This window comes from Oryza glaberrima, chromosome 3, assembly GCF_000147395.1.
Source record: "Oryza glaberrima chromosome 3, OglaRS2, whole genome shotgun sequence".
Lineage (NCBI taxonomy): Eukaryota > Viridiplantae > Streptophyta > Magnoliopsida > Poales > Poaceae > Oryza > Oryza glaberrima.
This window is the reverse complement of record NC_068328.1, coordinates 14204730-14226000: the sequence shown is the minus strand read 5'-3', so window position 1 is coordinate 14226000 and position 21271 is coordinate 14204730. Positions and strand designations below refer to the sequence as shown.

General features: G+C 40.7%; 3 protein-coding genes and 1 long non-coding RNA gene across 5 annotated transcripts; 2 read left to right on the top strand and 2 right to left on the bottom strand.

Annotated features, from left to right (window-relative positions):
- The first annotated feature begins 1003 nt into the window (after window positions 1-1003).
- Window positions 1004-5050, top strand: LOC127768463 (probable glucomannan 4-beta-mannosyltransferase 5). Of its 2 annotated transcripts, none has more exons than XM_052294045.1 (10): window positions 1004-1231; window positions 1326-1663; window positions 1744-1842; window positions 2966-3218; window positions 3476-3586; window positions 3669-3805; window positions 3881-3994; window positions 4077-4124; window positions 4201-4276; window positions 4380-4527. In XM_052294045.1, exons 1-9 carry the CDS (start codon window positions 1123-1125, stop codon window positions 4249-4251), a joined length of 1260 nt encoding a protein of 419 aa, XP_052150005.1. In that variant the 5' UTR covers window positions 1004-1122; the 3' UTR covers window positions 4252-4276; window positions 4380-4527. The 2 variants fall into 2 exon arrangements, with proteins under 2 accessions (XP_052150005.1, XP_052150004.1); XM_052294044.1 differs by adding an exon at window positions 4685-5050 and having other exon boundaries at window positions 1010-1231; window positions 4077-4276; window positions 4380-4577.
- On the bottom strand, window positions 3475-4791 carry LOC127768466 (uncharacterized). Its single transcript, XR_008016585.1, has 3 exons — window positions 4663-4791; window positions 4335-4545; window positions 3475-4257 (listed from the first exon to the last, which is right to left on the bottom strand). It is a non-coding gene; the product is annotated as an uncharacterized LOC127768466 (long non-coding RNA).
- A 34-nt stretch (window positions 5051-5084) lies between the features above and the next one.
- Window positions 5085-6296, top strand: LOC127768465 (E3 ubiquitin-protein ligase RDUF1-like). The gene has a single exon (XM_052294046.1). The coding sequence runs from the start codon at window positions 5586-5588 to the stop codon at window positions 6228-6230; it is 645 nt and encodes a 214-aa protein (XP_052150006.1). The 5' UTR covers window positions 5085-5585; the 3' UTR covers window positions 6231-6296.
- Window positions 6297-7201: 905 nt separating this feature from the next.
- On the bottom strand, window positions 7202-15942 carry LOC127766577 (protein DGS1, mitochondrial-like). The gene is made up of 14 exons (XM_052291659.1): window positions 15603-15942; window positions 15129-15243; window positions 14823-15026; window positions 14463-14591; window positions 14216-14383; window positions 12618-12812; window positions 11762-11862; window positions 10986-11075; window positions 9415-9487; window positions 9302-9330; window positions 9070-9193; window positions 8431-8541; window positions 7715-7815; window positions 7202-7622 (listed from the first exon to the last, which is right to left on the bottom strand). Exons 1-14 carry the CDS (start codon window positions 15842-15844, stop codon window positions 7490-7492), a joined length of 1815 nt encoding a protein of 604 aa, XP_052147619.1. The 5' UTR covers window positions 15845-15942; the 3' UTR covers window positions 7202-7489.
- Window positions 15943-21271: the final 5329 nt, after the last annotated feature.

Below are 21271 nucleotides of genomic sequence, written 5' to 3'. Positions count from 1 at the left end.
GGACATGATGCCCGAGATGTTCAATGGCTCAATGCCTCAACTGAAAGATCTAAAATACTCAACACGCTTGACACCCTAGATCATCAAATTAAATTGCCCTTCTAAACATGGCTGTCCGCATGCCTTTTTTTGGCACGATATCGATTTGATTTGAGGGCTGAGGTTCCCTTTGGTTTGTGCCTTAGGCGATCCCACAACCGGCCTTAGCCTAGAGCCACGACCCTGCTCTACTCACAACTAGTAACAATTGGGGAAACTCTATTCATTTTTTAAGGGAACATCCCCTTATTTTTTTATGTAACTTAAAAGTCATAAAAAATAGAAAAAAAATAGTAAGATAGATCAATATGTGATATGTCACTTCACAAACATGCACGTTTAAATTCAACTTATACAAGAAAAAACAAAATAACAAAATTTGACTATGAATAGAACGCGTAACCGCGGTCAAATTTATTATTTTTGTTTCGAATCTTATATTTCAAATTTTAACATGTATGTTTGTGGAAAGGTATTTCATATATTGATTTATCTTCATAATTTCTTTTCAAATTTTTGATGATTTTTTAAATAACAGACACAAAACAAGAGGATATTTTCTCGAGGGATAAAAATCCATCTCCAACATATTGTGCACTAAACTATTGGGAACGCACTTTTGTGTGTTTAATCTTATGGAAATCGATTTGAATCCTTGAAAGGACACTCATAAGTGTATAATATACTCATAGATATAATTTAAACTATAGTGCTTTAATTCTCAACATTTTGACAAATTAAGCTGAATATGAATCTTTCCTTGTCCTTACCCAGAATGCAACAAATCAAATGAATCCACCAGTCCATCACCATATCACTATTATCATCCTCTCTCGTTTTTTTAGGACGGTTTTTGATTTAATAAGCAATTAACGAAAATGGTAAATATCCCTAAACTATTAAGCGCAAAATATTGGCATTGAGACCCAATATAATGGCCCCGCCGTGTCGCTGTCCCGTCCGCGTGCCCCCCGAGAGCTGAGCGATAAAAATCCAACTGCTCAGCTCAGCCTCCGTTGCACATCACTCTCCTCTCCTCTCTCTCTCCAGAGGCCACGGCAGCCGCCACCGCCCGGAGAAACAATGGAGGCCGGCGAGGCAGCCGGCGCCGTCCTCTTCCTCCTCGCCGCCGCCGTCTCCCTCCTCGCCGCCGTCTCCACCGGCGCCCTCGACTTCACCTACCTCGTCACAGGTTCCAAGATTTTCTTTCCATTTTTATTTTCCCATCCAAGTTAATTAGCTTCTTGCTTTCAGTGAGCTGAGCTCTTGTCGTGGTACGTTCCCAGTCGTCGGCGAGGGATCGTCGACGTCGCCGGGGAGCGGCGGCGGCGCGTGGTGGCGCGAGGCGTGGGTGGGGGCGCGGTCGCGCGCGGTGGCGCCGGCGCTGCAGGTCGGGGTGTGGGCGTGCATGGTGATGTCGGTGATGCTGGTGGTGGAGGCCACCTACAACTCCGCCGTCAGCGTCGCCGCCAGGCTCGTCGGCTGGAGGCCGGAGCGGCGGTTCAAGTGGGAGCCCCTCGGCGGCGGCGCCGGCGCCGGCGACGAGGAGAAGGGGGAGGCTGCTGCTGCTGCTGCTGCTTATCCCATGGTCATGGTCCAGATACCCATGTATAATGAGCTCGAGGTAATAACCAATCAATTCAACAAGATTCAAATTAGACACAAATACGGCCGAATTCAAATGTTTTGGATTCTTGGGTGTAGGTGTACAAGTTGTCAATCGGAGCAGTTTGTGGGCTCAAGTGGCCAAAGGAGAGGTTGATAATCCAAGTTTTGGATGATTCCACGGACGCATTTATCAAGGTATCTCTCCTTTTTCTTATTGTTAGGCAAGTTTCTGGCTGAATGATATGATTGAGATGTCCAAACTCCGGGTTTTTTTTTCGTCAGGAGCTTAGACCTCTGAAAATCTGTAATTAGTGTAGATTATCACTTTTTCTGTATGTTAGCTTAACGAGTTAGCATTGTTCCTGTGTGAAGACTGAAGAGTAATGAGTTGGATTAGTTGTACATAAGGATGACATTGCTTTTCACTTTCATATATCACTATCAGTATAAAAAGGAGCAAAAGCAACTAAGTTTCGTCATAGGAACCTAACCTTAAGTAGTTAACTGTCTTAGGTCCTAGGACTGAAAGCTAAGTCATGTGCCTGGACCATATGAAATGCACGTGATTACAGTGAAAGAGCATGTAGTCTAGTGGTTACAGTGACCTAAGTAGCATCCTAAAGTCCTGAGTTTAAATCTCCATAAGAGCGAATTTCAGATTGGGTTATTCGAGGGGCTAAGTTCTCAATTTGTAAGGTTGCATATATCTAGTTGGATGTAGAGGCCAGGTAAAAAAAAATACCCTTCTCTAAGAAAAATGAAATGCACGTCATTGATCATTACCTTTTAAAGAAAAGGATGACTACCTTTTAAAGAAAAGGATGACGACATACCCTGTAGCTGTAAAAAACATGATCACTGTCGTAAATGGTTAGTTTCATGTAAAGAAGTATTAGCTGATTCAAGTATCCTTGTCTAGACAATAAGTACTTAATCTTAAATAGTAATTTACTTGCATGAGACATCCTATTTGACAAACTACTATTTACATCAATTACCTTTGTGGCTTACTTTTTGTGTAAAAAGGCAGTTGTAGTTGGATAAAAGGCAGTTGCGGTCCGGATATCTCAGCATTTGGCATCTGGTGAACTGAATGATGTCACCTTTGACTGGCATGTGTAAATATTTTCTTATCCAAGCTGAAAAGTTATAAATTACCCAACTCAACCTCTAGTCGTCCTTAGTACATCTGTACATGTCATTTTAGTGTGCATATATTTGCAGTACCTAGCACTTTGTTAACACAGAAGGGCAATAAATTAATCATCTACCTTGTGAAAATGTAATGAAAATGAACAAGAATTTACTTAATTTGCAGAATTTGGTTGAGCTGGAATGTGAGGATTGGGCAAGCAAAGGTCTAAACATTAAGTATGCCACCAGAAGTGGCCGCAAAGGGTTCAAAGCAGGAGCCTTGAAGAAGGGAATGGAGTGGGACTATGCCAAGCAATGCGAATATGTTGCCATATTTGATGCTGATTTCCAGCCAGAACCGGATTTCCTTCTCAGAACTGTCCCGTTCCTCATGCACAATCAGAATGTTGCGCTTGTACAAGCTCGGTGGGTTTTTGGTAAGACCTCATCTTTTGATATGTCATTGAGACTACCTTTTGCAGTTCTTGCTAGCGGGAAGTATTCAGTATATATTGGTAAGGTGACCAAAATTTTGCATTTGAAGTGGCCTTCTGTTAGCCCTTGATTCTTGTGGTGTTACAAAAGACAAAGATCGAAACAAATGGTTCTGTAGATAATATCACATCATTGAACTCTGATATAGCAATTTTATTTATTCTGATCTGTCCAATTTTTAGTTGACCGAATTTTACAGTGAATGACAGAGTAAGCCTACTGACAAGGATACAGAGGACATTCCTTGATTACCACTTCAAAGCTGAGCAGGAGGCAGGATCGGCTACATTTTCTTTCTTCAGTTTCAATGGTGCACACCTCGACTGTTCATGTTTTATGTAGATCACAAAAGGAACATGGTGATAGTCTCCTAAACACTGGTACCTTGTTAGGGACCGCTGGTGTATGGCGCACAGAAGCTATCAATGACGCAGGAGGTTGGAAGGATCGAACTACAGTTGAAGACATGGACTTGGCTGTCCGAGCAACCTTAAAGGGATGGAAATTCATCTATTTAGGGGACCTCAGAGTAAGAAGACCGAATCCTTAATTTGTTCTGTTCAATCACTCGACGATAGCATCTGATAAAGCAAATACGTCACAGGTAAAGAGTGAGCTTCCATCCACTTATAAAGCATACTGCCGACAACAGTTCCGGTGGTCTTGTGGCGGTGCAAACTTGTTCCGAAAGATGATATGGGATGTCTTGGTTGCCAAGGTACCATTTCTTCTCTTCTTTTTTGATGAACCAGAACAAGTAAATCTGCATAAAACATAACCTGCCACTGTTGCTCCGTCAGAAAGTGTCATCCTTGAAGAAGATCTACATGCTGTATAGCTTCTTCCTGGTGAGGAGAGTTGTTGCCCCTGCTGTTGCCTTTATTCTCTACAATGTTATCATCCCTGTGTCGGTCATGATCCCAGAGCTCTTCCTGCCAATCTGGGGCGTTGCCTACATTCCTACAGCACTCCTGATTGTCACTGCCATAAGAAATCCAGAGTCAGTTCTCTCTTACAATCTTTGTTACAATTCTCAAACAGTTTGTTCATCGCTTTACCCTTTTGGATGAATTTGATTTGCCATAACTGTCTTTTCGCTCCAGAAATCTGCACACAGTGCCACTGTGGATTTTATTCGAGAGCGTCATGTCCATGCATCGGTTGAGAGCTGCTGTAGCTGGTCTGCTGCAACTGCAAGAATTCAACCAATGGATCGTGACGAAGAAAGTGGGGAACAATGCCTTCGACGAGAATAATGAGACTCCATTGCTTCAAAAATCCAGGAAAAGGTTAATAAACAGGTAAAATTTATTTCTCCAATTTGCTACTGCAATCTTTAGATAAGCTGGTAGTGGTAGGTGCTGGAGTTCTGCATGCATGCTTAACCTGACATTGTCATTTGCTGCAGAGTGAATCTGCCTGAGATCGGATTATCGGTGTTCCTCATCTTTTGTGCATCCTACAACCTTGTCTTCCATGGAAAGAACAGCTTCTACATAAATCTCTATCTCCAAGGATTAGCCTTCTTTCTTCTGGGGCTGAATTGCGTTGGCACTCTACCTGATCATTGCTGCTTCTGACAAATCAAGTCAAATCTGCTGCCGTTTCATCAACCTGATATGTGATTCTTTTCTGTGTTTAAATTTCTCCAGAAAGCATTTTAAATTGTAGAGTACGTCACAGTTTATGTTGACCTGTAGTATTTTGCATAGTTACAAAAGGTCAAAAATGTCAATAACAATCCAGTATATATCAACAAATTCACAGGTCTGCCTTTTTGCTGAGTTTCTGCGCACATGGCTCCACCATGAGAAATCTTCCAAGAACACCCCAAAATTGTCAATCATCAAAGAGATCTTCCAAGAACATTCCAAAATTATGAATCATCAAACCCCTTTTGCACTGGGATGTCAAGAACAGCAACAACCTTCCTAGTCAAAAAAGGACATTTCTGGTGTCCAAACAAACCAAATTCAGCCTGAATCCAAGCAAAATCAGCATGCATCCAAAATTGAAGTGATGGACCTTGTGTTGCTGCAAGAAGACGAAGTGCACATGTGGAGCCCAAATCCCAATCGATCGCCACCGCTTTGTCGGAGCTGCAAAATTGTGAGACAAAAAAGAAAAAAAAGGCTCACCTACCTCGAACCCTTTGGCGCCATGTGCATCATCAACCCAATCCACCGATCATCGAGAAGGCGTCTTTTCCTCCTCTATATCAAATCGAGCGAGAACGAGAGCGAGAGCGAGGCAGATGGTAGCAAAAGCATCGCGAAGAATTATTAAGAGGAAATTGAAGAGATCGGGTAATGTCGCTCACCAATGCTCCCTCGTCGATGGTGTCGATCGTGACGCCGGTGACGAACAGGGACAGCGGGCGGCCGGTGGCGGGCGTGCCGCCGGTGCTCGTCGGGGCGTCCGTCTCGTCGGCGCCGGAGCTGCGGGGGCGGGCGTACCTGGTGCACCACGTCTTCTACGAGGACGGCAGCGCCAGCGCCGACGGTGGCGGCGGCGTGGCCCCGGCGTCCAGGGCATCGATCGCGGCGCTGAGGGAGGTCGAGGAGGAGGACGACGACGGCGAGGAGGCGTCCGACTGCGCGATCTGCCTCGACGACGGGGAGGAGTCCAGGGAGACGTGCGGGAGCGGGAGGAGGAGGAAGGAGATGCCGTGCGGGCACCGGTTCCACGGCGAGTGCGTGGAGCGGTGGCTGGGGATCCACGGCAGCTGCCCGCTGTGCCGGCACGAGATGCCGCCGGCGACGGCGGCGGAGGCGGAGGAGGAGGAGGTGGTGGTGGCGATGGTGCATGGGGAGAGGGTGGTGATGAGGGGGAGGCGCGTGGTTCTGAGCGTGCTGGTCATGGGCCGGGCCCACGACGACGGCGAGGGCCCGGAGCAACGCGGCACGGATCCGATTCCTCCTCTTCCGCGTGTGCTCATAGATGATCTGGATTAATTAATAACTCCTCTCAAATTTAAGAAAGGGTGATCTGGATTAACTAGGATTTTGCCGTGCTATCTATGTATATACTCGCATGCAAATGTAAGTATGCAATGCTTTCCCTTTGTTTAAGTATGAAGTAAATAGAAGGAATGTCGAGGTGCTTCTTTCTTTAAGGGCTAATTTACAGATAGCATTTTTTTTTTCATAAACTAATCTTTTGATGAAAGGTTATTAGTAGTATTTTCTTATCTCCGTCATGGAAAATGAAAATGGATGTTAGTCTCTTTTTTTTCAAAAACCATCTGAATAATTTTTTTGACCTGTTTTATCATCAAAAGAAACTGTAATCTACAATTTCTTAACTTATACTTTTACATATTTATACTATATTTTTTATAAAAAAAAATAACAGTGTCATATATTTTGGGGATGGAGTATTAATTATTACTCACTTTAAAATGAGCTTTTTAGAAACATTTTTTAATAAAAAATATACTATTTTAATATAGTTTGAAAAGCGTACTAACTAAAAATAGAAGTTGCAGTGTGGATTTAGGCTATGTTCTTCCCAATGAGTTGAGAACCCATCTCACGCGCACATAAAACGGAACGATTTATTAGCACATGATTAATTAAGTATTAACTTTTTTAAAAAAATAGATTAATGTGATTTTTTTTAAACAACTTTCCTATAGAAAATTTGTGAAAAAACATATCGTTCATTGAAGTTGGAGGAAAAAACACAACCTTAGATCACAGCTAACATATACTACGAAATACTAGTAACATGGAGTATCTGGACACATTCACGCTTTCCAGGGCCAAATTTCAGGGTTTACATCCTCTACCATAGTGGCACTCCAATTATAGATACTTATGTGTAGGACAATAGGAGAATGAGACCCACATACCAAGTGACTTATAATGATAGTGATATTATGGTAGAGGATCCCTCCCCTAAATTTCGATGTGCTTCAATGATGAGAAACAAATGTAAAATGGGTGTGGCACATGAATTAAGCATCCAGTTAGAAGAGATTTTGGATTTACAGTCAGTAATCTCTGGTGCAAACATTGCAGCAGCACAAAAGCCATCATCACTCCATGGAGCCGAAAGGGCTACAATCAAAGTACCCGGGGCATAAAAAATTCAAAATTTGACGACTCTTAAAACGCCAAGCAAATTCATGTCGTCTAAGACTGGGGTTCACTAATCGTCACACGTGACCAAAAAGAAAAGAAGAAAAGGAAAGGAAAGGAAGATGAGAAGACTACAGACGGGGCAAGACACCTGACGGTGATGGAAGTAAGCAGTCGTACATCCCTTTGAGCCGGGACAGCAGAACCAGCTTGTCTTCCATGCCCACACCAGGCTTTGCCAGATCAAACATGTCTTCTCTCAAGCTGCAATCGGAAAACGATTTTTTTGGTTCACAGGCAATCAAACCTAGGTAGCCAAGGGAAGTATCAAAAAGAGCTATGAGTTTGAGACTCACCTTGACCACTCTCCTGTTTCTCTCGCGTGCGATTCAACAGCTTTGTATAGTCTATCAAGGGTGTACAGTGTTAACCCGAACTTACAGCATGCCTCTTCCTCCTGTAAAATTAGGAAATTCAGCCAGACATTTATTAGTACGTATTGTAATCCTAATATTTTTCAAGTTTGTAATTCGAAAGTCGAAAGAAAATGGCTTTCTCATCAATACGAAAGCACTTCAATCTTGGATTTTCAAGACGAAGGTGGGGATGTCCAATCTTGAAAATGGCAGTTTCTTGTTTTCTCATACTTGGTGAAGGAACAAGGTTTTTGCAGACAAAATACAACAGGAAAGCGTTATATACTCCCTCTGTTTTTTCAAGTTGTTGACTTATGACATGACATTTAACCATTCATCCTATTAAAAAAAATTATACAAATGTCATTTGTTTTGCTGTGACATGTTTTATCATTAAAGAAACTTTAAATATGAATTGTACTTTAGTATATTTACACTAGTTTTTTTAATTAAAAAGACAAATGATCAAACGTAATTCTGAAAGTCAACGGTGTTATTTATTAAAAAACGAAGGTAGTATTTCTTAGAGAAGGGAATAGCCACCAACAGGAAACCAGATCAAGTATTTTGTCCCTCATCCAAATAAATGTCAATGTAGTCTAATTTAAGATCAAGATAAGGTCATGTAGTCTAATTTAAGATAATGATAAGGTTACCATTCCATTAGCCATGCAATTCTGAAACTCCATAAGCCTTTTCTCTACATCAGCAAGAAGCAGCCTTCGCTGACGCCGTGCAGTCCTACCTCTTCCCTCAGCACCTCGGCCCTATTTCATAGTGAGGACAATAATTAACCATATCTGAACCTAGTATTCCTATTATCTTTTTCATGCACACTTGTCCATGGTGAAAACTGCAAACCACTGGGATATAATATATCAAGATTATATCTCCTGCTAGTTGCGGATAGTGTTTTCACAATTTGTCCCCTTTTAGAAAATATTATTACAAATAGACCTTTCATGAAACTTTGCTAAAAATAGATCAGAGCCATGACATTAGTTGTTTACGTACATGACACGGTGTATACTACCACATGGGATGTTTTGTAGAACTCTAGCATATCTAGGGACCATCCTATGTGGTAGTTTACACAGCCCCGAATCCTGAGATCCCATGCTACGAATATATAGTGCTTAATATCACGGTGTAGTGCAGAAAGTTCCATTTCTGCAAAAATGTTTTGCTAGGGATCAATTTGTATTTTTTTTTCAAAAAGAAAGTAGTGAAAATCTTCCTATTTGTGCTAGATGCCCCTGAATAAGACAGCAATGGGTCTATATAGTTATACATACATGTGTAGCCCATGCTCGAACTGCAAAGAGCAGCAGAAGTGAAACACCAAATGCAGGTAGTGCTGCAAGAATAGCAAAGTTTATCTCATTTGCCCTAAGGATCTGGTCCAGCTCCAGCATTGCCCTGTGTAAAAACAATTCAATCATCTCTTGCAGTTTAATATTAGACATAATAAAAATTTATCATCATGCATTTTAAGCAGTATTGTCAGAATACATTAGTATAACTTACTCCAGAAGAGCCAGTTTATGCTTCTCAATCTGAATTTTTAGGATCAGAATGTTAGAAAAAATGCAGGTTAACTTGAACTGAGTGCATCCTAAATAGAGATAAAGGGGAAGAACCTGAATAGACAATGCACATGTTAATTTTCCACTGGAAAGACCTTTAAATGGATGCATTGCTTCCTTCTCATATCTGTATCAACATATTAGAGAAGTGTCATTGTTCATTGCTTGAGTCAGTAAAATGTAAACAGCTAGTTTAGTTTTCATTTTTTAACAAAAGAAGCTCCATCAATTTAGTCCATTGAGTGATCTTCAAAAGCATAGAAATTTAGGTATCAGGTAAATAAGGATAAAATGTGAAGTGCCCATTAAGTTATGTAAGCAACATAAGTGCATACAAAGCATGTAATACACAAAAAGTCTCCTGCAGAAGTTCAGATTCTATTGACATAAGCCATGCAACAAGTCACTCCAAGGAGTCATAGAAGCAACTATACAAATGATTCTTAACTTCCTGAAGCTTGTGTCTAATATTAGAATTTAGAAAGTTATTAATTCATCGATCATGGCAGAAACTCAAAGATACTAAACTTAGGATTGTTAACAAAAATTCATCATTTTTAATGCAAGATGAGACATAGATTAGAATTCTACAACACGAACTTAACTGCTATGCACATCAAGATCAAATCATTTTAAAATTTATTTTTGACTAAGAAAATATTGATTCAGCCCACTTTGGAACTGAGTCAAACCCATCTTGAAGTTTTAACTCTAAATAGTACCATTATTTCACCAACAGGTTATAAACCTTTACTGAAACAAAAGAGAGAAATCCTTGAGAAAATTACAGTTGGAAAGCCAAAGATGTGCTATGCCTTTTTTGGTCTCACAGGCTTTAGTTACTGGCAAGTACCACCGAGTGGTAACTAGTAACCAGCAGAGAAAAACCTACTGGCCAGTAACTATGGGTAACCAGTTGCTACCAGCCTACACTGTGAAACCAGGCAGAGAAAATAAAATGGAAGTTCAAAAGCTTTTTGTGACCACAGCTGGAACACGCGTCAGTTTTTCAGCAAGCAATACTGCAGCAGTATGACTAGGAAAGGGTAAACCTTACACAATAATAACGCCTATTGCCCAAATAAATTAGGTAGTTTGCAATAATAGAGAGTACTTATTTGCTATCATATCTATTAATTAGGAAGGTATCAGTTTAGTTTGGAATAAGATATGTAGTTTGTTAGAAAAGTATAGAGTAAGGGGTGTTACGTGTTAGTGTTGGGTGGGGTTCGTTTCTACTTTTTTCAAACGAAACATATAACCCTCGGAGGTATCAAGGGATGCACTTATGTAAAGCCTTATGAGAATCACTAATATTTAGTTTTTCATTACAAGGTCTGTAACTTTTTCTTCCTATCTTAATTACATTGAATGACCTCCTTTGGTCATTCCACCAAAAAAAAAAAAAAAGACAAGGTCTGTCCCCAGTACCAACTGAATTAATTTAGTTTCGAAACAAACAAAAATTAAAAAATGGTACTTGACAAACACAAATTTTTTCTTGTCAATAGATTCCGATACAAAAGCAAAATAATTCCAGGTGACTTTTGAGCGTGCAAATTTTCCCCTTGAAATAAGCTATGACTGTCAAAGCCAAGACACCATAAATATTCAAACACTCTTACCTCTTCATGACAATCTCCATCATTGCTAGCTCTGACATATCTTGTGGCGGTTTTTCATTTGAAGTGTTCCCACAAAAGTCAAGCAACATCCTACAAAGGCAACATGTAACATGTACGGTGAGATAATGCAAGACCATTTTATAATACTCAATGTGTTTCAGAAAATAAATGCAATGCAAACCTGAAATTTTACATAGTTCCAAGAAAATGTGGGAATAAAGTACATAGCTCCAGGGTGACGAATATTGTCAAGGGACTAGAAAAGGCAAAAAAAGAAAAAAAAGAAAAAAAAAGAAGGAAGCAAGAAAGAAACAGGATGTAGGTTATGAGATGAAGCCCTTTTTGTTGATTACTAACGAATATTAGTCAATCTCAACAGTCAACAGATCGATATTACCTGAGATATATAAAAAAGGCACAAGAAGCAAAACCTAATTTTAACCCACAATTTCATACAGGAACACTTCCAAGAAAGTAAAAGGGCGCATATAATTCAAATGGCATGGATGTCTGGTACATTACTGAACCATATATAGTCATTGTAAAATCTTGAAACTGCAGATACATGTCATCTTGTTTGGGTAAGGAGGTGAAACTTAGGCCATATCAAATGGATATTAACTTAGAACACTTCTATAAAAAGTTTTGGTAAGGAGAAAGGCACGTGTAGGTTTGAAGGAGAAAAGCCTAATTCAGAACAATACTTTACTAAGTTTTGAGTAAGGAAGCATGCATGTGTAAGCTTTACAAAAGAGCATGGGCATCATTGGAATAACCTGCGCAATGATTCTTCAGTTTGTTGGACCTCTTGTTTTTCCATTTCACGTTTAGATCTTTGTTTGAATGTCTCAAAAAGTTCATCCCTGATGGAAATGATCTAATGGTTCTCAAAGAGAAGAATGAGGTCATGATAGAGCTTAGTAATATAGATGATTTCTAAATTTGAAAAGTACAAAGAACATCGAGTTTAGCTGGACACAGTCACAGAGGGATGCATTCTTTTTGTTGACATAGTAAGGTCAATTATAAGTTATCAGCCAAATCAAGCATAATTGCAGGAGTTCTGTAAAAAAAGTTATGGACACACATAGGAGTTGAATGAGCAGAATTTAGTGCACTGATGAAATGTGCATGCTGATGAAGGTGCATATTAACAAGTTTCTTAACCTGGATATACTAATTGCCTTAAGATTGTTGATGGTAATAACTAATAAGTGAAGTCATCCGGTAAAGGCAAGTCGATTTTTTAACATTGACAAAAAAGCACAGCTAATAGTACACAAAACAGCATACCACACTTGCTAATTAAGCAGTAATCTTCTTTTCATTTTTAACAGATAAATATTGGGATACAGTATTTCATAGAACATCTTGTATGTCTTCCAATATAATTATCTATACTGGTTAATGTGATTATCTGATATCTCTACCCTCACATACTGCATATAGGGGGATTAGACCTCATCCCTTGGTGGAGATTTTAGTTCAAATTCCTTGCCAACTTGAAGGGATTGGACATAAACTACACCTATCAAAATGAGCCCTAAAGTAACTCAATTCGACTTTAGTTAACTAATGCTAGCATCATGCATATGGTACACAATAAAAGGACATATCCAGAAAGTATCTTACTGGTTGCCCAACATGCACATCCCAAAAACCAACCATCGATTCTTTTGCATCTTGAATCCAGTTGTCAATGTCAGAACTTCCCATCAAGCTACTGTGGCGCAAAAGCCATAAAGAACATGCAGAGAGGCCCAATGCTCCACATGTGTAGGGCAACCAATATATGGTCGTATTTCTTGGTCTTTTGTGGTTCGAAAACTACAATAGAAAAAAAAATATGCTTGAGATAATTATGCAACATATTGCTTCACATAATGGAACTGTAACACATATACATACTTCTAACTTCTGCGAACAGTAGCAAATTTATATTTTCAAAAGTGAACAATCCTCACTTATCCCAAGTAAGAATTACAGATTAACTCAATTGTTTATTACGGTAATAACAGAATAAGTTGAAAATATTTAACCAAAAGAATTGGTTTCATATCACCAAAACCGCACCAGCTCAGAGTTATGCTATAGAAATCTCACCGTTAACTTCTATACCACCAAAACTTTGCATTGTTCACCTCTATATAACTATTATAATTTGTTTTTACTTTTTTTTTAGGCAAAAGACACGTGTACTTTCGTATTTACCCTGTGTGAGAGGGAGTAGAGAAGAAGGCAGCAAGCAGTGCACATGCCAGTCAGCGAGAGGCATGGCACGCATGATAAAGGACACGGCCCAGGTCAAGCTCAAGAAGGAAGAAGCATAAAGGAACTGAACCCTCATTCACTCGCTGGCAAGAGACAGCAACACGGCAACAAGGGGTAACAATCAGCAAGCTCTCATTACCCACATCCATATCCTTGTTGCAGCAGGAGCAGGTGAATGTCTTGCTGGTATCTCCTTGCTAAAGCTGAAGGAACGCATGCCTCTGTGGTATGTCCACATTGCCAGTGTCGAAGCAAAATTGATGCGGAGTCCTGGAGATGGTGGTGGATGGGCATATACAACTAAAACACCACACACAGATTCATGCCGAGACCAGGCAGAGATGGCGTTAGGTAGTGGCACCACGTCAACAGAGGAGGGTGAAGATCAGGTCAGGAGAAAACGAGGGTAGAAAGGAAATTGAGAAGAGGAAAAGGAAGGATTTAAGGTGATAATAGCAGTTAATGGAGTAACATTGTGGTGAAAATAAAAGTTAACAGCAATATTTCAGTGGTATGAAGTTAAACATGTGTAATTTCAGTGAAAAGGGAACTAACTTTTGCAAAAAAGAAAAAGAAAAGATTCACTGGACAATGCTAAACTAGTACTTTGAGAATATTTGGTGTTTCAACAGATTAACCCTTCTTATCCACACGGTTATTATGATAAAAGAGTTGTCAGTTAGAATCAACTACCGTTGTGTCTTGCATTATATCTATACTTCTACCACTAGTTTCTAGACTGAAAGCATTCACATTGCATGGACAGAAATTAGTTGCTAAGTTGTGTAAACACAAATATTTTCTACAGGAAGCACAAACAGGTACAGCCATAGAGGGTGATCTATAGAAATGCTCCCTCAATACGCCTTCACCAACTCGGTTAGCATTAATGTGGAACCCGCAAGGCTGAGAAGTAACAATATGGCATGTGTCTTGTTGTAAAAAGGAGAGTTGATTACCTGATCAGAAATAAAATCATCGAACTTCTGGAGGTTTTGGTAGATCAATGTTATAGCATTTGCTGATAACACCTCTGTCCACTCTGAACTCTCAACATCAACTTCTGGCAATCTTTCAAAGATAAGTTCAGGCGACTTCCCATCATGTGTGCATAATAGAGTTTGTCCCTGAAGAAATGAAACTATGTGAAATAGCTAGCATGTCATACTTGTAACATCCAAAACATGCAAAAAGAACATTGCATACCTCAACAGCATTTCTAAATGATACCTCCAATTTGGAGAAGACAGAATTCAGAACAATGAATAGAGTATGTAGCGATTTATCTGAACTTTCTGTTAGTCCTTTTCTGCACTTATCAACTTCAAAGTAAACCTATAGAAGAGGCAAGGTAGAATTCGAATTCATGTATGAGAAACAGTAGCCATGTTCTATAAGTAAATTTATCCAAAGTATTAAAAAGAAGAGCTTGAATAATTTGGACACCATAGTACACCAGTTGATAGGGGAGCTGCTTCAAAGTTGATATTGAAACTATTGTAAAGAACAATTTATTCTACTTGACATCAGCATTTGATATTGATAATCGCATTTGATTAAACAAACCTCAGCAAGAAAAGCAGCCAAGCAGTGTTGCATACATGTCAGGACAGCAAGTTTTGTTGAGACCATATCAGAAGCAGAGTGCAAAAGGTGCGGGACTGGACTCCCATTGCTCTTGAGTCTAGTCAGTGTTTGCCATGCTGCTTCGACAAAGGCCCTTGGACCTCTTTCAAAGATCATAAAATACAGTTTCTGTGAACTTGTTCCCTGGAGAAAATAGCATAGGACAACGGAAGATGAGTAAGTAGTGGACTTCTCTACATATTAAAAGTGTAGAAGCACTTCAATTTTTATGAATCAACTTTATACCTCTGCTTTGGACTGCCAAAATATTAAGCTCTTCTGGATATCATGCAAATTAGACAGAGTGTGTTGCACAACATCTTGTAGGATGTCAAAAGCTTTGGGCATCTGACCGGCAATCCTGCGAATAACATATAGTCAGAAACATATCCAAGTAACTCTGTGCACACCAATAATCAATGGCATGTGAAAAATCAGTAATGCATTACATGAACCAGCCACATAACAAGATGCATCGAATATAGTAGAAGAAAAACTGATGCACATTAGCACATACTGCAAGCAGTGATCAACATCGAAACACATTAGTACGAGTTCCACATACACCACCTGCTAACCGAGAATTCGCCCCAATTTGTTTTACCTGTCACGTCCACCAATCCACGAATCACAAGTACATGGTAATGGTACTAGTTACAACACTACTCCATGAAAAGCCTGCGAAGCATAAGAAGCATAGGAGCCGAGGGGATTCCTCACCGGGCGGAGTGGGCGGCGGCAGGCCGAATGGGGAGCGGGAGAGCGGCGCGACGCCGTCGGCGGCCGCGGCCGCGGCCTACGGAGAGGAGGCGGGAGTAGTCCGAGAGCGAGGGAAGGCGGGCGAGGAGGGAGCTCCATACGCGAGCGGGAGATGCTAGAGCGGCGGCGGCGGAGGCGGCGAGGTCGGCGGCCTCAGCCGGATCGCCGGAGCTAGGGCTCCGCGGAGGCGGCGAAGCAGCCATACTCCAGCGAGCGGGAGATGTGCTACGGCGGCGGCGGCTGCGGCGGCGGCCGGAGACGCCGCGACGGCTCGTGCTGTGATGCTTTGGACTCGCGTGTGTTTTGGGCTTATTGAGTCGTCAGCCCATTAGGCATTTTTTTCTCATTTTCACATATTGTTCCCATCTGTTCCATTCAAAAACGATGGGTAAATTCAATATTTCTTTTTGAAAATTTTTACTATCAATATAATCGTATTTGTAGGATTTTTTTTATGGTTTGTTCATTTCAAATTTGAATTTCTCCAAAAGTTTTCGAATTCGTGATAGTATGCTTTTGATCGGGAAGTATATTTTTCTCTTCCTAGCTTGTTTGTTTCATTGTAGTTTCCCGTACGATGTCCTACCATTCAAGGCTTTAAGAGTTTTACCGTTCCCCCCTTTTTTTTTGAAGTGGACGAGTTTTACCGTTCTGGGAGTTGAGAGACTGGTTATTTTACCTGTTTCGAAGCTGAAGAACGAGAATTTAAACAAAGAGAGAAAAAAATTCATAATATTAAGTGCCGGGTCCATGAATCAAGTTTAGACTAGCCATTTAAGTCACGCCTTGCGTGACCATGAGCAGACATCTATGGTTACCTTTTTATATATCTCAGTATGTACATTCAATTTTATTTTGATATTTTTATATAGCTGATAACATCATATTGATTATTTAACACTCGGGATAGTTTAGTCAAAATTATACTGTACTCCAGCTCTGACCTACCATATAGATAAAAGTGAAAACAACTGAAATATATATGATCATTATTTGCATACAGAGCCAACTTTAAATGTTTTTCATTAGCAGAAATTCTCACAATAAAAACAAACACATTCTTCTACAAATATATTGGCATTTATTAAATCTGAAACCAATTCAAATATAGAGGGGCCATTACACTTTCAGTTTTTCTTCCATCCAGTCAAAACAGGTTGGATGCAAACTTTAAAGCTTCTATAGATTGCAAGATCAGTAACTTTGCCTCACGAAAGTATTTCCCACAAATCAAGACATTTTAAGGCCATGCATTCACGCCACCTCACTAAATTGTAAATCCACTTGAAACGTCACTGTATGCTAACAATGATTTGATATGAATTTAACTGGAGCATGAACAGACCATCTTTATCCGTTTGTAACAGTTTAATTTCCAGTTGAGAACTGGTTGTAATGTATTAAGAGGCTCAGGGAATAAAGCTCTTGACCAAACGAAAGCATAATTAAGAAAACATTGAAGCTTTCCATCTGAGATGTTCTTCCTGCTGCTTTCTGTTTCCTGTTCAATAATTACCACGGAAGTGGTGAAAGAGTAGAAAATTTCAATTATGTTAAATAGAAAACTTCAATCAGCAAAACTAAAAAGGACTTGATTTATGACACAGTCAGCAAAAATAAATTTATTGTTCTATGAAACAACATTATTCCTCAACAACTCCTATCCAGTTTTTACCATTCAAAATGTACTAATGTTCATGATTCATATAGAGGCCTTAGATGCACGGCAGTAAATCGAACAAAAAGTGAAACCACAAGTTTGGAAAGGCCATTTAATTCATTAATGTCACTTCAGGTGAAAACGAATAATGCAAATCAATATTGCAGTCATTTTAATTGCTGCTTTAAAACTTGTAACATCAAGAGATACTTAATAATACCATATTTGATTGCTTTATTATTTGCTTCATAAATTCACAGAAATCATTATTGAATCAGTGAATACACCCTTCACAGCAAACCAGAGGCTAGCTTAGAGTCAAATACATCTGATCGTTAATAGTACTTTATTTACAGTTAAGCAAATCACCTTGTAGAACTATCTTTTCTTGGTTTCCACTCCTCTGCTTGCTACAACTTTTGCTCGTTAGACACACATATATAGATACACACATCTAGAAATACACCATTCATTTATATAATGCTAGGGGCAACCTTTTCTTTTTTTTCTAAATACATGAATAGTTAGTATTACTTCTTTTTTTTTTTTGGGGGGGGGGGGGGGGATTATTAGTATTAGTTATCTCCCGGTGAGCCACTGCCGTCGGCTTGATTCAGCGAGTCGGACCTCGGGCATCCGGAGCAAAATACTATTTCAATCCATTTGTAAATCATTTTTCTGCTAGTTTGAAATCCATTAGTTATCACACATATCTTTGATAGCTATTGAAACAATTGTGTGTGTAAATATTTATAATTATAATGAACCTGAACTATCAATACATTACATTTGATAGGATGCATTCTTTTTTATAGTGCTCTTAATTGAAATTTGCACACTCAAAAACTGAAATTACATGAGAGGCTTAATTAAGAACTCCATTATAGAACTTATTGATCACCCTTTAGTCTAAATTTACTACTTACATTGTTATTACAAAACTTAATTGATATGTACTGTTATTTCCAATTTAGTAGTTAGGGCATGCATGGATTCAACTTCTTAACGCTAGGTGAAGCCCGTGGTAGGACACATCGCACAGGCTTCACCAACATAAACACCGTGAGAAGCTAGAGGTTTTTAGATACTTACATAATGGTGCAGTTCCTCGGACCTTTTGTATTTCCCTTGGCCATCGTCATTGGAGGACGATGAGAAGAGGCGCTACAAAGGAGGTCCTAGGGAACCAAAGGCGCTCAGGTGGAAAAATGCGCAAGATGAGGTGGCAGCGATCCACCAGTGCGTCGCTGTCAGGTCGAGCCATGCCTCTCGAATCCAGATTATCCCCACAATCGCCGAATCCAGCCCTGATAGGAGGTGGTTGTGTTGGGGATAGGGATGAGGAAGAGGAGGGGGTGGCGGCGGCGGCGGCGGCGGCGGGATGTCACGCCTGTGCCACACGCGTGACGAGCTACAATGCCAGGATGACGTTTACAGTAACGTGTCGGGTGGGTGTGTGCGCATGTGTGTTGTGTGATTCGGCCAAGCGGCCAGGCTGGCATGTATGATCTTTATAAGTAAGGAACCCTGTAATGAAGAGAGGTGTGAAATGAAGAAAGGAAAAACGAATCTCTCCTCTCAACAACTCTGCTCTGCCCCTTTCTTCCTCGACTCTGTCTCCTCCTCCTCTGTTCTTCACCTCTCCTGCTCTAGTTCTTCCTCTGCTATGATCTAGTAGTGTTACAGTGGTATCAGATTCGGGTTTTCTGTGGTTGATGCGTTCAAATTCTCTCGATCCGACTGGTAAAATCCCTGTGCTCCGGTAGGCGGCTACCCTCGGGTGCGGCTGCTGTAAGTCCGGTTCAGGTTTGGTTGGATTTGGAGCGAACGCTCACCACGACGCCCATCAAGCTCAGCGCTCCATTACGCCAATCGCTCGAGTCGATGGAGGGGAAATTGTTGGAGAAGTTGGAGTTACTCACTCAGAAGATGGAGGCTATGGACAACAAGATGACGAAACACGGAGGGCGGCTCGATCAGGCTGTCGTCAAGGTGGATCTCGCTCTGGAGGCGGTCGGGAAGCTGCAGCAAGATCAGCTTCAGGCGGCGCAGCTGCAAAAGAGTTTGGCGTCTTCCGATCAAGTGAGTATTTTGGGCTCCCCGTCTGCGGTTTCTCTTGGTAGTGCAGGTGTTTCCCCACCACCACCACCGCCGCCGCCGCCAAGGTTCCATACTCGTCCTGTGTTTACTCGCAACGAAGCGGAGTCTAGCCAGGGTTTTGATTAGGGTGTTCGTGCTAAGAGTTGCTTGCCTAAGATGGATTTTCCTCGTTTCGATGGCTCTGATGTCCGTATTTGGCTAGATATGTGCGAGACCTATTTTGACATATACCAGATTCCGGCTATGTTTAAGGTTTCTGCAGCAGTCTTGCATATGTCTGGAAATGCAGCATAGTGGTACCAATCCTTTAAGTTAGTAGAAGAGATTTGTGACTGGTCTCAATTTCGTTATGCGGTTGCTCTCGAGTTTGAAAGTACTGCACAGCGTGAAAAAGTTCAGGCGCTGCAAACCTTATGGCAAACTGGTTCAGTTGCCGATTATAAGTCCCAGTTTGATTCACTAGTGTACCAGGTGCGTGTGTTTGATCCATCTGTGGGAGGGATGATGCTGCTGTATCGTTTTATTCTGGGTCTAAAGGAAGAAATCCGCTCAGTTCTGCTGGTCCAGTTACCTGACACTGTTCAGCGGGCTGCTGCAATTGCTTTAGTGCAAGAAAGTGTGTTACTAGACAGTGGACAGAAACCTCTTAAGAAATTGACATACAAAGGGGTTGGCGCTAAAGTGGATACATCTGTTCCTATCTCTGAGCCATCGGCCATTAAACGTGAAAGAGCTGAATTATGGAAAGCTAAACAGTTGAAGGAATATAGAAGAGCGAATGGATTCTGTTTTAAATGTGGGGATAAATATTCACCTGATCATCAGTGTGTGATCACTGGTCAATTAAAAGCTATGCAAATCACTGAAGTTATTCCAGATGATCTTTTGAATGCAGTGGTTGCCGAAGAAGATTCTGATGCTGAGGAGCAGTATCATATTTCTTTGAATGCATTATCTGGTGCATCTCGCCATAATGCTATTCGTTTGAGAGCATTGGTTCAGAATAAAGTATTGTTGATGTTGGTGGATTCCGGCAGCTCTCATAGTTTCATTGATCTCAATTTTGCTCAGCTGTTGGGTTTGTAGTTGTGCCCTATTTCCCCTTCCTTGGTTCAGGTAGCTAATGGTGACTTTCTCTCTTGTCAATATGTGGTTCCTAATTTCACATGGTGGATCCAAGGTCAGACATTCTCTTATGATCTGAAAGTGGTTCAGTTGGGGGGCCATGATGCAATATTGGGGATGGATTGGTTGGCTCAATGGGGTGATATGTCTTGTAACTGGGCAACTAAAACTCTGAAGTTTTTCTATCAAGATCAGTGGATTGCACTGCAGGGTGTTCAAGAGTCTGATTCCCAGACTGAATTATGTGCTATTTCTTACCCTCAAATATTGAAATGGCAGAAGGGTTGTGATATTTGGGCTGCTGTTTTGCTTGAACCTACTGACAATGCAGATTCTCAGTCCATTTCAGAAGTAGTAGCTCCATTAATGTCTGAGTTTGCTGATGTTTTTCAAGAGCCCAAGTGTTTACCTCCTCATCGCACTTTTGATTATGCTATCTCCTTGTACCCTGATGCTGCTCCTGTCAACAGTAAACCTTACAGGTATTCTCCTTTACAAAAGGATGAGATTGAACGCCAAGTCAAGGACATGATTGATTCTGGTCTTATTACTCCCAGCATGAGCCCTTTTGCCTCCCCAGTCTTGTTGGTCAAAAAGAAAGATGGGACATGGCGTTTTTGTGTGGATTATCGCAAACTCAACTCTGTCACTGTTAAGAGTAAGTTTCCAATGCTGGTGGTTGATGAGTTATTGGATGAGTTAGCGGGCACACAGTACTTCTCTAAACTGGACTTGAGAGCCGGTT